At 39.9% G+C, this 19,101-nt stretch overlaps 1 protein-coding gene and 1 pseudogene across 3 annotated transcripts in view; one reads left to right on the forward strand and one right to left on the reverse strand.

Annotated features, from left to right (window-relative positions):
- The first annotated feature begins 1,129 nt into the window (after positions 1–1,129).
- PPP1R42 (protein phosphatase 1 regulatory subunit 42) overlaps positions 1,130–19,101 on the forward strand; it is a 67,865-nt gene continuing 49,893 nt past the window's right edge. For 2 of the 3 annotated variants that reach the window (XR_007728319.1, XM_050802045.1), the window contains exons 1-5: positions 1,130–1,232; positions 8,766–8,865; positions 11,986–12,198; positions 16,010–16,176; positions 17,503–17,641. Coding sequence is in view for 2 of the 3 variants with exons in the window: in XM_050802045.1 (XP_050658002.1) it covers positions 12,070–12,198; positions 16,010–16,176; positions 17,503–17,641 (435 nt within the window). In the remaining variant the exon portion in view is untranslated. The remainder of the gene's footprint in view (positions 1,233–8,765; positions 8,866–11,985; positions 12,199–16,009; positions 16,177–17,502; positions 17,642–19,101) is intronic. The other variant, XM_050802046.1, reaches the window with a different exon arrangement.
- On the reverse strand, positions 18,651–18,824 carry LOC126961967 (uncharacterized; annotated as a pseudogene).

Consider the following 19,101-nt stretch of genomic DNA (forward strand, 5'->3'; position numbering starts at 1 on the left):
TCTTTTGAGCCCTGGGAATTTCCTTATCTGCAAAATGGCAATTTGGACTACCTCATGGGCTCTAAGCTGCCTTGCAATTCTAACAATCTTCTACTCTGACACTTCTTTTTGCTCAAAGAAAGGCAATGACAATCTTTTCTCACCAGAATCACAGCTGGTACTCAATGTGTTCCAGCTTGCATTGTCCCTTACATCCAGACTGCTCACCATATCCCTAATAAGCCCCGGGCTTTCCACTATAAATGTCAGTTCCCTGTACTATTGTTCTTCTTCTGCAATTAAATTATTCCTTTTACAAACATTTATGGAGTAACTATTAATGTACAAGGCACTTTGCTAGGTCCTGGAAATGGCGAGGTAAACCACATAATCCTTGCCCTCAAAGAATTTACCATCTCTCATTGGAGATGTGGCTAAGTAGGTAACATATAATATTGTATTACGTGCTATGCTGAAAAAAATAATACATCTCAGCTGTTTCGGGGGAAGAACGGGCATCACTTAACAAAATGGGATACCCAGGAAGACTTCGGAAAGGCTGCACTAATTCCAAACTAAGTCTTTAAATCTTAAAAGGAAAAATAAGACTGAAGGAGGTGAGAAAATGTGTGCTATGTCTTCCTTGAAGGGCAGAGAAGAGAGAGGAATTATTATTTTTTTTATTATTAAGAACAAGGCATACTGAAAAACACTGGAGTATAGAGGGCAGGTGGCAAGCGGTGAGGTTGGTCATGATGAATAGCCCTCAATGTCACCCTAAGGAATTTGAGGTTTCACCGAGGAAAGGATGGAGTACAGGCTGTATTCTGAATCAGATAATTCCTCTCCTGGTCTGTTATTGGGAAAAGGTGGATGTTGGGCACTGAAACGGTCAAAGCCGATGGCAGGATAATCCGGTAGGAGGAAATGGTAGTCTGCCAAAAATTGTTCCGGCTACTAATTGGTCCACTAAAACAATACGGTGACCGATGCCTCACGGCCTCTTCAAGCTAACAGGACTCTAGTCAGAGTCCGCCTACTGGCCACCGTCAGTGCCCATTAGCGCCCGGCCGCCGTGTCACAGAGAGCAGGACGCACCGGGGAGGGAGCTGCCTGCGACGTCGCGAGATTTCTCGTGAGTGGCGCTTGGACAGAGCGTCTGGTAGCCCAGCAACCGCCGCTGGTCTGCGTAGAGACCCGGCGCTGGCGAAACCTACCAAACCGGAGTTACCGACCCGACTGTCCCGCGAGCGGTGAGCTGCCCGCGGGGAATAAGCGTGGGGACCGAGGAAATCCTAGAACCATGTTTCTCAAACTTGCCTGCCACTAAGACTTTCTGGGACATTTGTTAAAATGCAGATCCTTGGGCCCTATCTTTAGACATATAGAATTTCCAGAAAAAATGGTCTGGAAGTCTGTTTTTAACAAATGGTTACCTGGCAAGATTGGGAAACAGCTCTAGAGGAGGGAGTCACAGGTGAAGGGGTGGTCGTGGGGCTGAGGAAGCAGCCCGGTGGGCGTGGAGCTGAGTTTGAAAGGGTTTTGAAAAGCCTAAGGGCTGGAGCCAGTGATTTAGAGCATCTGGAAGCCACTGAACCTGTGGCCTAAGTGGAAGTATAGATATTAACAGAATTCAGAAAACGTTGTCCACTGCCTCTAGCCTGTGGGAATTCCAGCAGATGAAAGACAAGGGGTTCGTTAAAATGGATTCCACCCATGTAAGAAACCTACACAGGTACCCCCCGAACCGAAAAGGTGGAAAACAACAATAACAACAACAGGAACAAACAAAAAACCAAACAACAACAACAACAACAAAAAGCTAACAATAAAATGGATTCCTAGAGCCTGTAAAGAAGCTCTAAGCCGTTCCCACCGGTGGCCTGGGAGAGAGAGATCTAGCAAGAGGAGTCCCAAAGTAACAAGAGATACCTAGAGGGTGGAAAGTAGGCAAAAGCAGTTTCTCAAACTTTAGAACACAATTAATCTCTTTTAAAAGAAAACCAAAGACACTTCACAAGTGCTGACATTATTTTTATTATAATGTTCTAAAATGTATCCAAATCCACTCTAGGTTCAGTTTAAACTCCTGAAGCTTTTAATTTTCTAAAAACAATAAAACTACCAGTACAGTTTAAATTAATATTGTTTTTAACAAGATGAATGGTGGTGTTTTGATGAAGCTAAATTCTCTCTTATGGACTGCTACAGTGCAAATTCTTTTGAGTTAACAGTCTATTATTTTGTGTTGTGGGTTGATTCAGTTCTCTCCTTTTCCATATTCAAGCTAGAAAATTTTCCTATAGCTTACTGATGAGGTCCGTTGAACTTCCCTTGGTTTAGTAAATACTTCACTTACATACAAAGTTTGCCTCTGTCCTTTTCCAAAATTATCTAAGGTCATTAATTTTTATCTATGTGAACACCAATTTATACACTGAAATCTACAGACAGAATCCATTTCTAAAGTGAAAGTATTAAGAATATGTCATTTCAAAATATGCTGCTCTGGCATATTGACTATATTTAGTTAAAAGCACTTGAAAAATGACTGGGCATAGTGGCTCACACCTGTAATCGTAGCACTTTGGGAGACTGAGGCAGGCGGATCACTTGAGATCAGGAGTTCCAGACCAGCCTGGCCAACATGGCGAAACCCCGTCTCTACTAAAAATACAAAAATTAGCCAGGCGTGGTGGTGCATGCCTGTAATCCCAGCTGCTTGAGAGACTGAGGCAGGAGAATCGCTTGAACCCAGGAGGCAGAGGTTGCAGTGTGCCAAAATCGCACCACTGCACTCCAGCCTGAGCAACAGACCAAGACTCCATCTCAGGAAAAAATAAAGAAAAGCACTTGAAAAATACAGGTAGGCCGGGCGCGGTGGCTCAAGCCTGTAATCCCAGCACTTTGGGAGGCCGAGACGGGCGGATCACGAGGTCAGGAGATCGAGACCATCCTGGCTAACACAGTGAAACCCCGTCTCTACTAAAAAATACAAAAAACTAGCCGGGCGAGGTGGTGGGCGCCTGTAGTCCCAGCTACTCGGGAGGCTGAGGCAGGAGAATGGCGTAAACCCGGGAGGCGGAGCTTGCAGTGAGCTGAGATCCGGCCACTGCATTCCAGCCTGGGCGCCAGAGTGAGACTCCGTCTCAAAAAAAAAAAAAGAAAAGAAAAGAAAAGAAAAATGACAGGTAAAAGATGATTGCTCTGACTTTTATTCTGTTTTTTTGCTTTTTTGTTTTGAGACAGGGTCATGCTCTGTTTCGCAGGCTGAAGTGCAGTGGCGCAATCACAGCTCACCACAGCCTTGACTTCCCAGGCTCAAGCAATCCTCCTCCCTCAACCTCCCAAACAGCTGGGACCACAGGCATGTACCACCATGCCTGGCTCATTTATTTTTTGTAGAGACGGGGGTCTCGCCATGTTGCTCAGGCTGGTCTCGAGCTCCTGGGCTCAAGCAATCCTCCTGCCTCAGCCTCCCAAAGTGCTGGGACTACAGGTGTGAGCCACCACACCCTGTCTGTTCTGTTTCTTAAAAGCAGGAGAAGAAATTTTCATATGAACGATTTCCTCCCTATACTAGAAAGTATCATTCTTACCATCAAGGACTGGAAGCTGAAGCCAAGGAAAAGCTGTATAAACAAACGTTTTTACAAGAACCCTTCACCAATCAACTACCCTAGCCCTAACCCAAGCTCCTTTACCTTGTCACATTTTCTTTTTTATTTTTTTTTGAGACGGAGTTTCGCTCTTGTTGCCCAGGCTGGAGTGCAATGGCACAATCTTGGCTCACCACAACCTCTGCCTCCCGGGTGCAAGCGATTCTTCTGCCTCAGCCTCCCGAGTAGCTGAGATTACAGGCATATGCCACCATGCCTGGCTAGGTTTTTTGTATATTTAGTAGAGACGGGGTTTCATCATATCGGTCAGGCTGGTCTCAAATTCCTGACCTCAGGTGATCCACCCACCTCAGCCTCCCAAAGTGCTGGGATTACAATCATGACCCACCGTGCCCGGCCACATTTTCACAATTTACTATGCTCTTAATTTTTTCTTTTCTTTTCTTTTTTTTTTTTTTTTTTTTTTTTGAGACAGAGTCTCACTCTGTTGCCCAGGCTGGAGTGTAGTGGTGCGATCTGGGCTCACTGCCACCTCTGCCTCCCAGGTTCAAGCGATTCTCCTGCCTCAGCCTCCTGAGTAGCTGGGATTATAGGCATGTGCCACCACAACCAGCTAATTTTTGTATTTTTAGTAGAGATGGGGTGTCACCATGTTGTCCAGGCTGGTCTCGAACTCCTGACCTCAAGTGATCTGCCCACTTTGGCCTCCCAAAGTGCTGGGATTACAGGCATGAGCCACTGCACCTGGCCTACTATCCTTTTTCTAACTTAGTATGCAAGTATACAACTCTGCGTATTTGAGTCTTCATTTCTTATGAAGGTTCCCATGCCACATTAAGCTTGTATTAACTAAATTTGCTTGCTTTTCTCCTCTTGATCTGCTATATGTCAATTTAATTATTAGGCTCAGCCACAAAACAAACAAACAAACAAACAAACAAAAAACCCTAAAATGGAAGAGGTAACATTTTGCCTTCCCTACAATAGCATGGCCATTCATGAGGTTTCGGGTGATCCAAATTTTCTCTGTTTTAGCCAAAGTTAGAAAACAGAGCCTGAAGTAAAAACTCATGTGATAGGCTGGGCATGATGGCTTACACCTGTAATCCCAGCACTTTGAAAAGCCAAAGCAGGAGGATCACTTGAACCCAGAAGTTTGAGACCAGCCTGGGCAACATAATAAGACCCTGTCTGTAAAAAAAGAAAAGAAATATCTTCTTATTAAGCTTAGATGAAAAAATTCCTGGCAAGGCATGGTGGCTCATGCCTATAATCTTGGCACTTTGGGAGGTTGAGGTGGGAGGATTGCTTGAGGCCACATGTTTGAGACCAGCCTGGGCAACATAGTAAGACCCTGTCTCTACAAAAATAAAAAAATAAAAAATAAAAAATTAGCTGAGCATGGTGTTATACACCTATAGTCCCAGCTGCTCAGGAGGCTGAGGTGGGAGAAACACGTGAGCCCAGGAGTTTGACACTGCAGTGAGCTATAATCACACCACTGCACTCAAGCCTTGGCAAGAGTAAACCCCTATCTGTACAAAATAATAATAATAATAATAAAATCCTAAATAAAACATTAGCAAACTTAATTTGCATATATATGTTATTCTGACTAAGTTTGGTTTATCCCTGGAATGCAAAAAGATATAACATTAGAAGTCTACCAGCCTGGGTAACATGGTACAACCCTGTCTCTACAAAAAATACAAAAATTAGGCCGGGTGCGGTGGCTCACGCCTGTAATCCCAGCACTTTGGGAGACTGAGGCGGGCAGATCACAAGGTCAGGAGATTGAGACCATCCTGGCTAACACGGTGAAACCCCATCCCTACTAAAACAATACAAAAAAATTAGCTGGGCGTGGTGACAGGCGCCTGTAGTCCCAGCTACTCAGGAGGCTGAGGCAGGAGAATGGCGTGAACCCGGGAGGGGGAGCTTGCAGTGAGCCGAGATGCGCCACTGCAGTCCAGCCTGGGTGACAGAACAAGACTCCATCTAAAAAAAATAAATAAAATAAAATAAGCTGGCATGGTGGCATGAGCCTGTAGGGCATGAGCTACTCGGGAGGCTGAGGTGGGAGGATTGCTTGAGCCCAGGAGGCAGAGGTTGCTGTGAGCCGAGATTGTGCCACTGGACTCCAGCCTGAGTGACAGAGCGAGACCCTTTCATGCACACACACATACAAAAAGAACCATTAGAAGTCTATTAATGTATTTCACCACATCTCCTAAGGCAAAAGAAAAACATTTCATAACCATCAACCTTCATTCATGAGTTTAAAAAATACTTTACAAACTATGAATTTAAAAGCACTTTCTTAATCTGAATATGGCTATCTTTTTTTTTTTTTTTTGAGACGGAGTCTTGGTCTGTCGCCAGGCTGGAGTGCAGTGGCGCGATCTCAGCTCACTGCAACCTCCTCCTCCCGGGTTCAAGTGATTCTCCTGCCTCAGCCTCCTGAGTAGCTGGGACTACAGCGTGCACCACCATGTCCAGCTAATTTTTTTGTATTTTTAGTAGAGACGGGGTTTCACCATTTTGGCCAGGATAGTCTCGATCTCTTGACCTCGTGATCTGCCCACCTCAGCCTCCCAAAGTGCTGGGATTACACACGTAAGCCACGGTGCCCATGCTATCTTAAAAAAAAAAACAAAACTTACAGCAAATATCATACTAAAAAAAAAAAAAACTTACAGCAAATATCATACTTAGTGGTGAAATGTTGCAAGTATTTCTTTTGAGATCAGCAATAAGACAAGTGCATGTGCCCTCATCGCTTCTACTCAACCTTGTTCCTAGAGGTCCTAGCAAGTGCAATAACACAATAAAAAATAAAAAATAAAGATAAAAGGTTTGGGAAGTAGTAGACTGTTACTCATATATAATCTGATTGTCTACATGGAAAACACAAAGACTCTATAAAATAAAATTAATGTGTCCTTACCAGTGTTGCTGGATATAAAATCAGTATTTTAAAAATACTGCATTTCTATACAGTAGCTACAAACAGAAAATATAATTTCTAAAAGAATAGCATTTGCAATATCAAAAATACATGATCCCAATAACTCAAAAATAAAAACTTGAGCTGGGCATGGTGGCTCATGCCTGCAATCTCAACAATTTGGGAGGCTGAGGCAGGTGGATTGCTTAAGCCCAAGAGTTTGAGATTCCCCTGGCAACTTGGCAAAACCCCATCTCTACTAAAAATACAAAAATTAGCTGAGCATGGTGGCGCAGGCTTGTAGTCCCAGCTTCTCAGAAGGCTGAGATGGGAGGATCATTTGAGACTGAGAGACGGAAACTGCAGTGAATCGAGATCAGGCCACTGTACAGAGCGAGACTCTGTCTCAAAAACAAGCAAACGAATGAAAAAACAAAACAAAACAAAAAACTTATGCATGGCCTTAAATATAAAAGAAAAATTTTTAACTACTGAAAATCACTAAATTAGCACTACCAAAATGGAGAGACTTACCATACTCATGGAAAAGAAGACTTGATATTAGAGAAATGTCAGTGCTTCATGAATTATTTATAAATTTGCAATTCCTAACAATCATGAAAGGACTTTTCATGGAATGAAAAATTGATGTTTAAATTTATATGAAAGAGTCAAGGACCAAGAATAACCCAAGTAGAGAGAAAGATTATTAATCTGTACTAATTAAGACCGTGTTGTCATGGGGATAAATATATAAGTGAATGCAAGAGAAAAGAACCATAGAAGAGAAAATACACCAAGTACTGGGATAATTGGTTCTCCATAAGGAAAAAAATATTGAATATCTCACTTCCTACACAGTAGTCAACTCTAGATAAAGACCAAAATGCATCAAGGAAAACTTTAACATATTCAGAAGACTATAGAGGTCATTTTTTCTGAAATTAAGGTAGGGAAGGCGTTATTAAATAAGCCACAAAAAGCACAAAACATGAGAAAAATAATGATACATTTGACTATATTAAAAAAAGTTTCTGTTTTTTAGACGATACCATTAAAAGCAAACTAACAAGTGAAAAAGAGAGAAAAGACAAGCTACAGTCTGGGAAAAGACATTTGCAACACATGTTATCAATGAAATATTAGTATGTAATAGAAATGTGTGTGTGTTCTGCCAATTTCTTAGAAAAGCAGAACTCAGTAGGAAAAATGGGCAAAATATAAGAAATAGCAATTAACAGAAGAGAAACTCCACATGGCCAATAATCAGGAAAATACTCTCAGTCTCTCAATAAGTAGAGAAAGGCAAATTAAAACACAGTAATGAGATATCATTTTATACCCATCAGCTTGGCAAAAAGTTAAAGATTGCCAATATCAGGTGCCAACAATGGTGCAGGCTGCATTGTAGAGCAGTGGGAACTCTTTTACTTGCCAGTGGTAAAATTCCTTTGGAGAAAAATTTGACAGTATATATAGTAAAGTTGAAATGTCCAACCCAGAGTGGCCACTCCTAGTTTTAAACCTTAAAGAAGCTCTTGCACATGTGCTAAATGATACATACAAAATCATAAAAGCAACATTGTAAAAGCGAAAAAAAAAGGAAATACCCAAAGATCAGTCATTAGGAAAAATTAATTTCTTACAATGGAATATTGTATAGTAAATATTCTAGAGCTACACACATCAACCCACATGACTCTCACATATAAAACATAAAGTAGAAAAGAAAGCTGAAGACAGAATAATATTAACATCATTGATGACATGTAAAATTGTGAAAAACAGTACTATATATTATTTAGGTATACATACATCTGTAGTAAAAGCATAAAAACATTAATAGTCTAAATTTTAGATAAATCCTAAATTTAAGAGAATGAAGAGGAAGAAAGGTATACAGGGGTTTCAAATGTATTTGTAATGTTTTATATTTTAAGCTGATCTGTGGGTCCATGGGTGTTATACTATTCTTATACTTTTATCGTGAAATATTTTATGAAATATTTTCAAGGTAATATTAATAAGTTATTTTAATTGAATTACTTTGTTCAGAATATAGTATCATATTTGAAATGTGATCTGAAAAGTCAACAATAAGCTTAAAATTTTGTTATAAAAATAATCAGATATATGCAAATTTCAAAAATCTGTGAAGATTTTATAATTTTTTTCCTGCTCAGTTCTGAGGCTTAAGATTTTATAATTTTATTCTGTAGGTTGTACTTTGCATTTTGAAGAGTCTAAGAATACATTCCATATCTTCAAATATTTTATTGTGGGCAATTTACAATAACATAGCCTGGGTAATGCCAATGTGTGAGTATATAAATTTAATTTATAGTCTACTGAATTCATTTTTCCTCCTAAGCACTGATTTCATGTACAGAATATTCTACACATTGAGGTATTTGGTTGGTTAAATTCCATATACACTGGAATAATGTTTAATTTTAAACTGCGTTTTTGGTTACATTTGTAGTAAACGAATGTGAAGCACAATTGGGGAAACTGGGATATTTATCACTTAAATAGCTATACTTCCTCAGCAATTGAAAAAAAATAGGCTACCTCAAATCTATAGACAATATATGGCAATATTTTATTTACTTATTTAGAGACAGTCGCCCTCTGTCACCCAGGCTGGAGTGCAGTGGCATGATCATAGCTTACTCTAACCTGGAACTCATGAGCTCAAGTAATCTTGCCTCAGCCTCCTGAGTTGCTGGAACTACAGGCATGCACCACCGCCCCCGGCATGTTTCTCATCTTTAACAGTCCTGATATATTTCCAGTGAGACAGTTAAGATAACCTTATGTGTGAACAAACCAGTAACATAATAATAATAATAACGATAGCGAATGTTTATTGACCTATGTACCAGGTACTGGGCAGAACACTCTATAATGATTATTTCACCCATCCTCACATTATCCCTTGGAAATAGGGACCATTATTATCCTTATTTTGTAAGAAATTGAAGTAACCTGCCCAAGATGCCTAACTAGTAAGGGATGAAGCCAAAATTTGAACCAGGCAAATCTGGATTGAAAAACACTGGATTGGTCAGGCACAGTGGCTCATGCCTGTAATCCCAGCACTTTAGGAGGCTGAAGCGGGCGGATCACCTGAGGTCAGGAGTTTGAGACCAGCCTGGCCAACATGGTGAAACTCCATCTCTACTAAAAAAACAAAAATTAGTCGGGCGTGGTGGCAGGCACCTGTAATCTCAGCTACTCGGGAGGCTGAGGCAGGAGAATTGCTTGAACCCAGGAGGCGGAGGTTGCAGTGAGCCAAGATCGCACCATTGCACTCCAGCCTGGGCAACAAGAGCAAGACTTCGTCTCAAAAACAAAACAAAAAAAAAAAAAAAAAAAAAAAAAAAAAAAAAAAAAAAACCCTGGATTATGTTGCCTCTTTGTGGATTATGGTTGTACTAATAAAACATAAATTTCTAGGCCAGCTTCATTTTCAAGTATTTTGTACTATTGTCCTGTGTACTTAAGGTTTTCACACCATGTGTTCTGATTTAGGGGTTTCAGACATATGGTCTCTATGGGCACTATGGGAAAAGGAGCCAAGAGACCTGGTCCCTTTCTCAACTGTCACTAGCTTGAGTAGCTTAAGATAAATCTCTGGGACTTAGTTTCTTCACCTGTGAAATGAGAACATTGGAGGATATTCCTCGAGGGCCTTTTTGACTCCAAGAGTGAATAATAATCCTTTAAAAGATGCTCATAAGGCCGGGCGCGATGGCTCATGCCTGTAATCCCAGCACTTTGGGAGGCCCAGGTGGGTGGATCACAAGGTCAGGAGTTCAAGACCAGCCTAGCCAAGATGGTGAAACCCTGTCTCTACTAAAAATACAAAAATTAGCCGGGCATGGTGGCAGACGCCTGTAATCCCTGCTACTCGGGAGGCTGAGGCAGAGAATTGCTTGAACCCAGGAGGCAGAGGTTGCAGTGAGCCGAGATCACGCCACTGCACTCCAGACTGGGTGACAGAGTGAGACTCTATCTCAAAAAAAAAAAAAAAAAAAAAAAGATGCTCATAAACCAGGCGTAGTGCTGCACCCCTGTAGGTCCCTGTAGCTGAGGCATAGGCAGGAGGAGCACTTGAGCCCAGGAGTTCAAAGATTGCAGTGCATGACTGGGGCGGGGTGGCTCACGCCTGTAATCCTAGCACTTTGGGAGGCCGAGGCAGGCCAATTGCCTGAGCTCAGGGAGACCAGCCTGGGCAACACAGTGAAACCGCCATCTGCATTAAAATACAAAAAGAAAAAAAAGTTAGCCGGGCATGGCGGTGTGTGCCTATGGTCCCAGCTACTTGGAAGACTGAGGCAGGAGAACTGCTTTAACCTGGGAGGCAGAGGTTTCGGTGAGCCGAGATTGCGCCACTGCACTCCAGCCTTGGAGACAGAGCAAGACCCCCTCTCTAAAAACAAACAAACAAACAAACAAAAAAAGCGGGGGGAGGGGCGCGGTGGCTCACGCCTGTAATGCCAGTACTTTGGGAGGCCGAGGCGGGCAGATCACAAGGTCAGGAGTTCAAGACCAGCCTGGCCAACATGGCGAAACCCCATCTCTACTAAAAATACAAAAATTTGCTGGGTATGGTGGCACGTGCCTGTAATCCCAGCTGCTTTGGGAGGCTGAGGCAGGAGAATCGCTTGAACCCAGGAGACAGAGGTTGCAGTGAGCCAAGACCACACTACTGCACTCCAGCCTGGCAATGGAGTCTTAAAAAAAAAAAAAAAAAAAAAAAGTTGCAGAGGACTATGATCATGCCTACATGCCTGTGAATAGCCACTACTACACGCCAGCCTGGGAACCATAACATGAGACCCAGTCTCTTAAAAGAAAAAAGAGGTTGGGCGCGGTGGCTCACGCCTGTAATCTCAACACTTTGGGAGGCTGAGGCGGGCCAATTGCCTAAGCTCAGGGGTTCGAGACCATCCTGGCCAATATGGCGAAAACCCATCTCTACTCAAAATACAAAAATTAGCTGGGCGTGGTGGCACGCTTCTGTAATCTCAGCTACTATGGAGGCTTGAGAGGAGAATCGCTTGAACCTGGGAGGCAGAGATTGCAGTGAGCTGAGCTTGCACCACTGCACTCCAGCCTGAGCAACAAGAGCGAAACTCCGTCTCAAAAAAAAAGGAAAGAAAAAAGGGTACTTGCAATGATTCAAATATACTCAGGAAGAAGAAAAGATTTAAAACTAAAAGTGAATGAGTATTATGTGTTTAATTTTGATGCTTTAAATCTTTTTATGAAGTTAAGTCTATAAACTTAGAAAATACCTCAGGTGCCCCTAAAAATGTCTATAAACTAGCTTATCAAATAGTTTCATATAAGGGAATTATTTAAAGAGTAAGTCAGAATAACTTTTCCTTAAATTGCTATCATAATCATAATGCTTTTTTCTTTAATCTTTAGAAAGCTGGAAATAATACCTAGGCCTACTTCTTGACATGGTATCAAAACAGAGCTTTTGCTGAGAGTTTGATTTATAAAGAAATTATGGTTCGACTGACCTTGGATCTAATTGCCAGAAACAGCAATCTTAAACCCCGAAAAGAAGAAACCATTTCACAGTGCCTGAAGAAAATAACTCATATAAATTTTTCAGACAAAAATATAGATGCAATTGTAAGAACTTTGAAATTATTTCCTGTTTTTATATAATTAATAATGTAAAGTTTAGGAATTGGTTTGGGGGCATACCTAATATATTAACTATATTTTCATTATTCTTACTAACTTTTTTTTTGAGGTAGAGTCTCTCTCGGTCTGTTGCCCAGGCTGGAATATAGTGACATGATCAAAGCTCACTGCAACCTCCACCTCCCAGGTTCAAGTGACTCTTGTGCCTCAGCCTCCTGAGTAGCTGGGATTACAGGCATGTGCCACCATGCCCAGCTAACTTTTGTATTTTTAGTACAGATGGGGTTTCGCTATGTTTCCAGGTTCACCATGTTGAGTTCTTGAGCTCAGACTTCTGAGCTCAAGAAGTGATCCGCCTGCCTTGGCCTCCCAAAGTGCTAGGATTACACATGTTAGCCACCGCACTCGGCCTTATTAACTTATTTTTATCAGTAAGCTTTATATTGTGTTTTTATTTTAACTTCCTACTTGTGATATTAGATTTGTTAAAATTAAATCTATAAAATATACCATTGTGATTTTTAAATATATATATTTTAAATATTTGTATTACTGTTCTCCTACAACACTGTATAGTGTAGCAAACTAGATTTGAAAGTGTATGTTGGGAATAATTTCATAGACAATAATTACTTTTGTATTATTGTAAAACCTTGAAATATGAATTTTTTAAGTATACCAAAATGTTAAGAAGTAACTATGTGAGTACCATATTTCAAAAGTTTATCAGTGAGAGAAGGTTGGGAAGGGGGTGAGGGATAAAAGACTACATATTGGGTACAGTGTACACTGCTCAGGTGAAGGGTGCACTAAAATCTCAGAACTCACCACTAAAGAATTTATCCTGGCTAAGCGCGGTGGGTCATACCTGTAATACAGCCTGGGCAACAAAGTGAGACTACGTCTCAAAAAAGAACCTATCCATGTAACCAAAAACCACCTGTATCCCCAAAACTATGGAAATTAAAATTAAAATTCACACAAGAAAAAAAGAGTTTAACAGTGAAATCTTTTTTGCACATAATTTAACTGGTTATGTAAATGTATGTTATACTGGGTCAATTACATCAGACAAGTTTATGTTTATCTGGATATAATCTGAAACTACATTTTCTCAGCACTAAGGTAATTCTTGGCTGTAATTTGGGAAACTTTAAAGGCTGCAATAACACTCTTAGGCCATCTGTGTTGGTATCTGTTGTCTACAGTAAATGCTAGACTACAGGTGAGATAAATTTTCTTGGAAACACAGGAGCTACCTGAGGGCAGAAATCATGTCTATTATTTCACATCACTCTAAATCCCTCATCCATTACAATGCCTGACTCATATTACATGCTTAATAAATATTTATTGAACAAATGAAAGAAATACAAACACCCCAGGCAAAATGATCAATTAAATACTTGGTTTTTTTGTAGGGACCCCAACCCAGCTCCCATTCTAGATCCCCTTCTGGTTTCCTGGTGATCCTTCTTCCCATAATTCCTTTGCCCAAACCTCATGTTTCTCTTTTGTTGCCCAGAACTCTCTACTTCATGATATCATATAAGACTACTTTCTCTGGAGAGCCCCCAGTAAAGTCCCTATTTCATACTCTGTCCTCATATCAATCAATGCTCCTCCAGGGTGGATGATCTTTGATAGAAGGATGGCAAATTGGTTAAAGTAATTCACACTAAAATGAGAATAACTTCTAAACTTACAGTTTCCAACACATAGCTGTATTTTAAAAGAAGTTAACTTAATGAAGGCTGAGAAATTTTTGAGCAGAACTTCACCGCTTGTCTATTTACTCTAGGCTGATCTGCCATGACACAAGAAATGGCAGCCTTTTAAAAAGTCCCTTTAATTATTTTATCTCAAAAGTAACTGGTAGCTGGGCATGGTGGCGCATGCCTACAATCCCAGCTACTCGAGAGGCTGGGGCGCTAGGATCACTTGAGCCCACGAGTTAGACACCAGTCTGGGCAGACCCTGTTTCAAAAAATAATAATAATAATAATAATTGGTGTTCTTATTCATACAAAATACATGTAAAAAGAAAGAATGTAATCCTATTCAGACATAATCACTTTTAACATTTAGGTAATATCCTTTCAGTCTTTTATTCATATAATTTTACAATAGTGGGTCATATTAAATGTACTATTTTCACTTAACTACATATTATGAATTTCACTTAACTATGTATTAGATATTACTGAAGAAACAAAAGGATATTTAATGGTTCTATGGTATTTCTTTTGATAGCATTATCATAGTTTTAAAAAAATTAATGTATGAGGCTGTGTGCGGTGGCTCACACCTGTAATCCTTGCACTCTGGGAGGCCAAGGCAGGTGGATCACAAGGTCAGGAGTTCAAGACCAGCCTAGCTAACACAGTGAAACCCCGTCTCTACTAAAAATACAAAAATTAGCCGGGCATGGTGGTGCACACCTGTAGTCCCAGCTACTCAGGAGACTGAGGCAGGAGAATCGCTGGAACCCAGGAGGCAGAGGTTATGGTGAGCCAAGATTGTGTCACTGCACTCCAGCCTGGGCAACAGAGCCAGACTCCATCTCAAAACCAAAAAAAAAAATTAATCTATTATTCTGGATATCTAGATGACTTCCAGTTTTCAGTATTATAAACCACAATAGTTGACTTCCAATCCTACAGAAATATTAACCCCTATTTGTAATGTTGAGACAATAATTTATTCAATGCTTCAACTTCCAGAGGAGCCTAATGGCTTCCAAGGAAAATTGCTTGCACTGGGAAAATCTTAACAATTCCAGTTTTATGAGATACCATCTCACACCAGTTAGAATGGCAATCATTAAAAAGTCAGGAAACAACAGGTGCTGGAGAGGATGTGGAGAAATAGGAACACTTTTACACTGTTGGTGGGATTGTAAACTAGTTCAACCATTATGGAAAACAGTATGGTGATTCCTCAAGGATCTAGAACTAGATGTACCATATGACCCAGCCATCCCATTACTGGGTATATACCCAAAGGATTATAAATCATGCTGCTATAAAGACACATGCACACGTATGTTTATTGCGGCACTATTCACAATAGCAAAGACTTGGAATCAACCCAAATGTCCATCAGTGACAGACTGGATTAAGAAAATGTGGCACATATACACCATGCAATACCATGCAGCCATAAAAAAGGATGAGTTTGTGTCCTTTGTAGGGACATGGATGCAGCTGGAAACCATCATTCTTAGCAAACTATCACAAGAACAGAAAACCAAACACCGCATGTTCTCACTCATAGGTGGGAACTGAACAATGAGATCACTTGGACTCGGGAAGGGGAACATCACACACCGGGGCCTATCATGGGGAGGGGGGAGGGGGGAGGGATTCCACTGGGAGTTATACCTGATGTAAATGACGAGTTGTTGGGTGCTGCCGAGTTGATGGGTGCAGCACACCAACATGGCACAAGTATACATATGTAACAAACCTGCACGTTATGCACATGTATCCTAGAACTTAAAGTATAATAATAATAAAAAATAAATAAAAATAAAAATAAAAAATAAAAAAAATTAAAAAAAAACAATTCCAGTTTTATTGATATGATTACAGAATTTCTTAAAAAAAGAAAAAATATTACAGAATTTCTTTTGTAATCAGTCTAGTCTTGTTTTAACTGTGCCAAGAACAGAGAAATACTGTTCTCTTATATTAACCTTAGGAGAATTTGCAGAATGATCAACTGAAAATTTTTGTTAAAAACAAACAAGTTTTCAGGAGAAATTACATTTAACATGTTTTTGTTTCCCTTTTAGGAAGACCTCTCTCTTTGCAAAAATCTTAGTGTTTTATATTTATATGATAATTGTATTAGTCAAATCACTAACCTGAATTATGCCACAAATCTGACCCACTTGTACCTACAAAACAATTGTATTTCATGTATAGAGAACCTCAGGTCATTAAAGAAACTGGAAAAACTGTAAGTGCTTTTATTTTTTAATAATGTATCTGATTTTTATGATTATGGTACTTATATTTTTTTGCATGAAGGCATTTCCATTTTTTGCATTAAATTCCAAAAGTAAATTGAATATGAAATTGATATGATTTCATACTTATATGAAAAAAAAGCATATGATTCCCACATGGGTTTTGTGGAACAGACCTCAATTTCTATTTTCTCGTACTATTATTAAGAAGTAAATTGTTTCACATATAATATTAATAATTTGTGTTTTATTAAGCCTGATACACTTTTCATTCTGGGGAGGGGTTGTCTTAAGGGCTAATAGGGATACTTAAAACATCCTCATGTGGGCTCAACTGATAAAAGAAGTTTCCATGGGACCCAGATGAGTTATGTGCCTTTCAGAATCACACATCTCATACCATCTGGGTCATATAATTGATCCTATTGATGTAAACTTGATTGTAAAACGGCATTTACTGCCTATAGTGATTATAATTAGGCAATGAAGATTGGTGGATCCAATTTCCCAGACTGGAATAACTATCATGCTCCTCAAAGAACCGGCTAAAAGCCTCAGAATGGGGACACAAGAGTTGGCTGGTGAATGCTTATTAAAAATGCAGAGCACTGGGTTCTAACCTACATATCCAAATTAGAATCTCCAGGGGTTAGGCCCAGATATCTTCATTTTTCCTTTTATCTCTTAGTTTTGAGACAGAGTCTCGCTCTGCCACCCAGGCTTGAGTGCAGTGGTGCGATCATGACTTATCGCAGCCTTGATGTCCTAGGTCCAAGTGATCTTCCCACTTCAGCTTCCTGAGTAGCTGGGTCCACAAGCATGCACCACAATGACTGGCTGGCTGGCTGGCTTATTTATTTATTTATTTAGAGATGGGATCTTCCTATGTTGCCCAGACTGGTCTTAAACTTCCAGGCTCCCAAAGTGCTGGGATTACAGGTGTGAGCCACTGTGTCTAGCCGTGAAATCTTCATTTTTTAAACCTACAACCCAGAAAGGTTATTATCAAACTATCTACCAGGGCTCTTCATATGTCAGATGAAGTAGATAGTACTGGTAGATAGTTTGATAATAACTATTACAATTCGCTCACTTTTTTAAAAAGCAAAAAAATGTACTTCTAGACTAAATGAAGTATAAGAATATAATTTGTTCTCATTTAGATAAACCAAACTTTCATAGATTTAATATAACACAAAATTCCTCATTTATAATTTTGTTCAGCTCAATTATTTTGTTATTACACTTTTGTCACACTTAATAAAGACCATGACATTCTCAGAATGTCTATTTAGAACTATGTCTATGTTTTGCAGGTATCTGGGAGGCAATTACATTGCTGTCATAGAAGGTTTAGAAGGATTAGGAGAACTAAGAGAGCTTCATGTTGAGAATCAGAGGCTTCCCCTTGGGGAAAAGCTTCTGTTTGATCCAAGAACTCTTCATTCTCTGGCAGTAAGTTCACATTTGAATATTTTGACAAGGAATATAGTGATTAACAAGTTATAATGAAACAGGAATGTGGTGAAGGTATATTTGGACATTGTACATCCTCTGCATTTTATATGGCCAGCTCAGAGTTTATCTGAGGACTGAAGCTGATTTTCTCAGGTACAATCTCAGAGACTCAGCATTTATAAAGTGGGATAATAAAACTTGCCTCTTTGGGTAACTGGAAGGATGAGAAGAATGTGAAAAGGTATGTTAACTGAAGTTCTAATACAGATGTTCATTCATTCATAATGTGGACCTTGGTGATTATCATGGCTCAACATTTTAAATTTTAGGAAAAAGCCTAAGGAGAGAGGAATGTGCAATTATTTGGAAACCTTTAAACAATATAGTAGAGAGCCATTGTAATAATAAGTTGTTTTCTTCCGGGATCCTGATTTGATTGTAGATTGCACTACATACAGCTCTACCACATCAGAACTATGTAGGCCTGGGAGCCCTGGGGTTGGGGCTCTAACTGTGTCGCCTGAAACGAGTCACATTGGATGGAGGTACCACAATAAATTGAGAAGCCAGAGGGTACCACTTAGGCTCCTGCTAATCCTCAAAACAACAGACTTACTGGGATAGGCTAACTTTAATTTTGGGGCAAGGGACATAAATGGGACATGGTAGTTGTTTTACAGATTTCATCAGTTTTATTTTATTTTATTTTTATTTTAAAAATAAAAATAAACTCTGTCGCCCAAGTTGGAGTGCAGTGGCACGACCTCTGCTCACTGCAACCTCCACCTCCCCAGTTCAAGCAGTTCTCCTGCCTCAGCCTCCCAAGTAGCTGGGACTACAGGCGTGCGCCACCACGCCCGACTAATTTTTGTATTTTTAGTAGAGATGGGGTTTCACCATGTTGGCAAGGCTAGTCTGGGATTACAGTGTTGGGATTACAGGTGTGAGCCACCGTGCCCAGCCTCATCAGTTTTATTTTAGAGGGCCCAGAAATAGAGGATAGTGGATGGATTTTGACCCAAATTTATAAAAATTAAGAGGTAGTTCTCCCAATACTTTAGTATCAGGAAATATTTTTTCTAAAGGTTGACTGTGCATGGATGCCTCCATGTTTTTTTTAAACTTAAACTAATAAGAACAGATACTGCACTAGATCTTAGCAAAAAGGCCATGAAGCGATGATTGACTCCATCTTGGCAGAGATTCCTGAGCCTCGTAAGATGACTCTGATTTAGTGTTATAGTGTTACAACAACACTGAAATTCCTGTTAATTAGCTAATTATTATTTTAAGTAGTTCCTGAACATATAGATTGATGGGAGAAAACCATATAGACAAGTAGAGAGAAAAATAAAAACCAGATATTATTTTATTCTTGATCATGTTTCCTATTTAGTAAAATAAAGACAAAAACTATTTCTTCCTATGTAAGTATAAATCTTTTTTCGAGACGGAGT

This window comes from Macaca thibetana, chromosome 8, assembly GCF_024542745.1.
Source record: "Macaca thibetana thibetana isolate TM-01 chromosome 8, ASM2454274v1, whole genome shotgun sequence".
Taxonomy (NCBI): Eukaryota; Metazoa; Chordata; class Mammalia; order Primates; family Cercopithecidae; genus Macaca; species Macaca thibetana.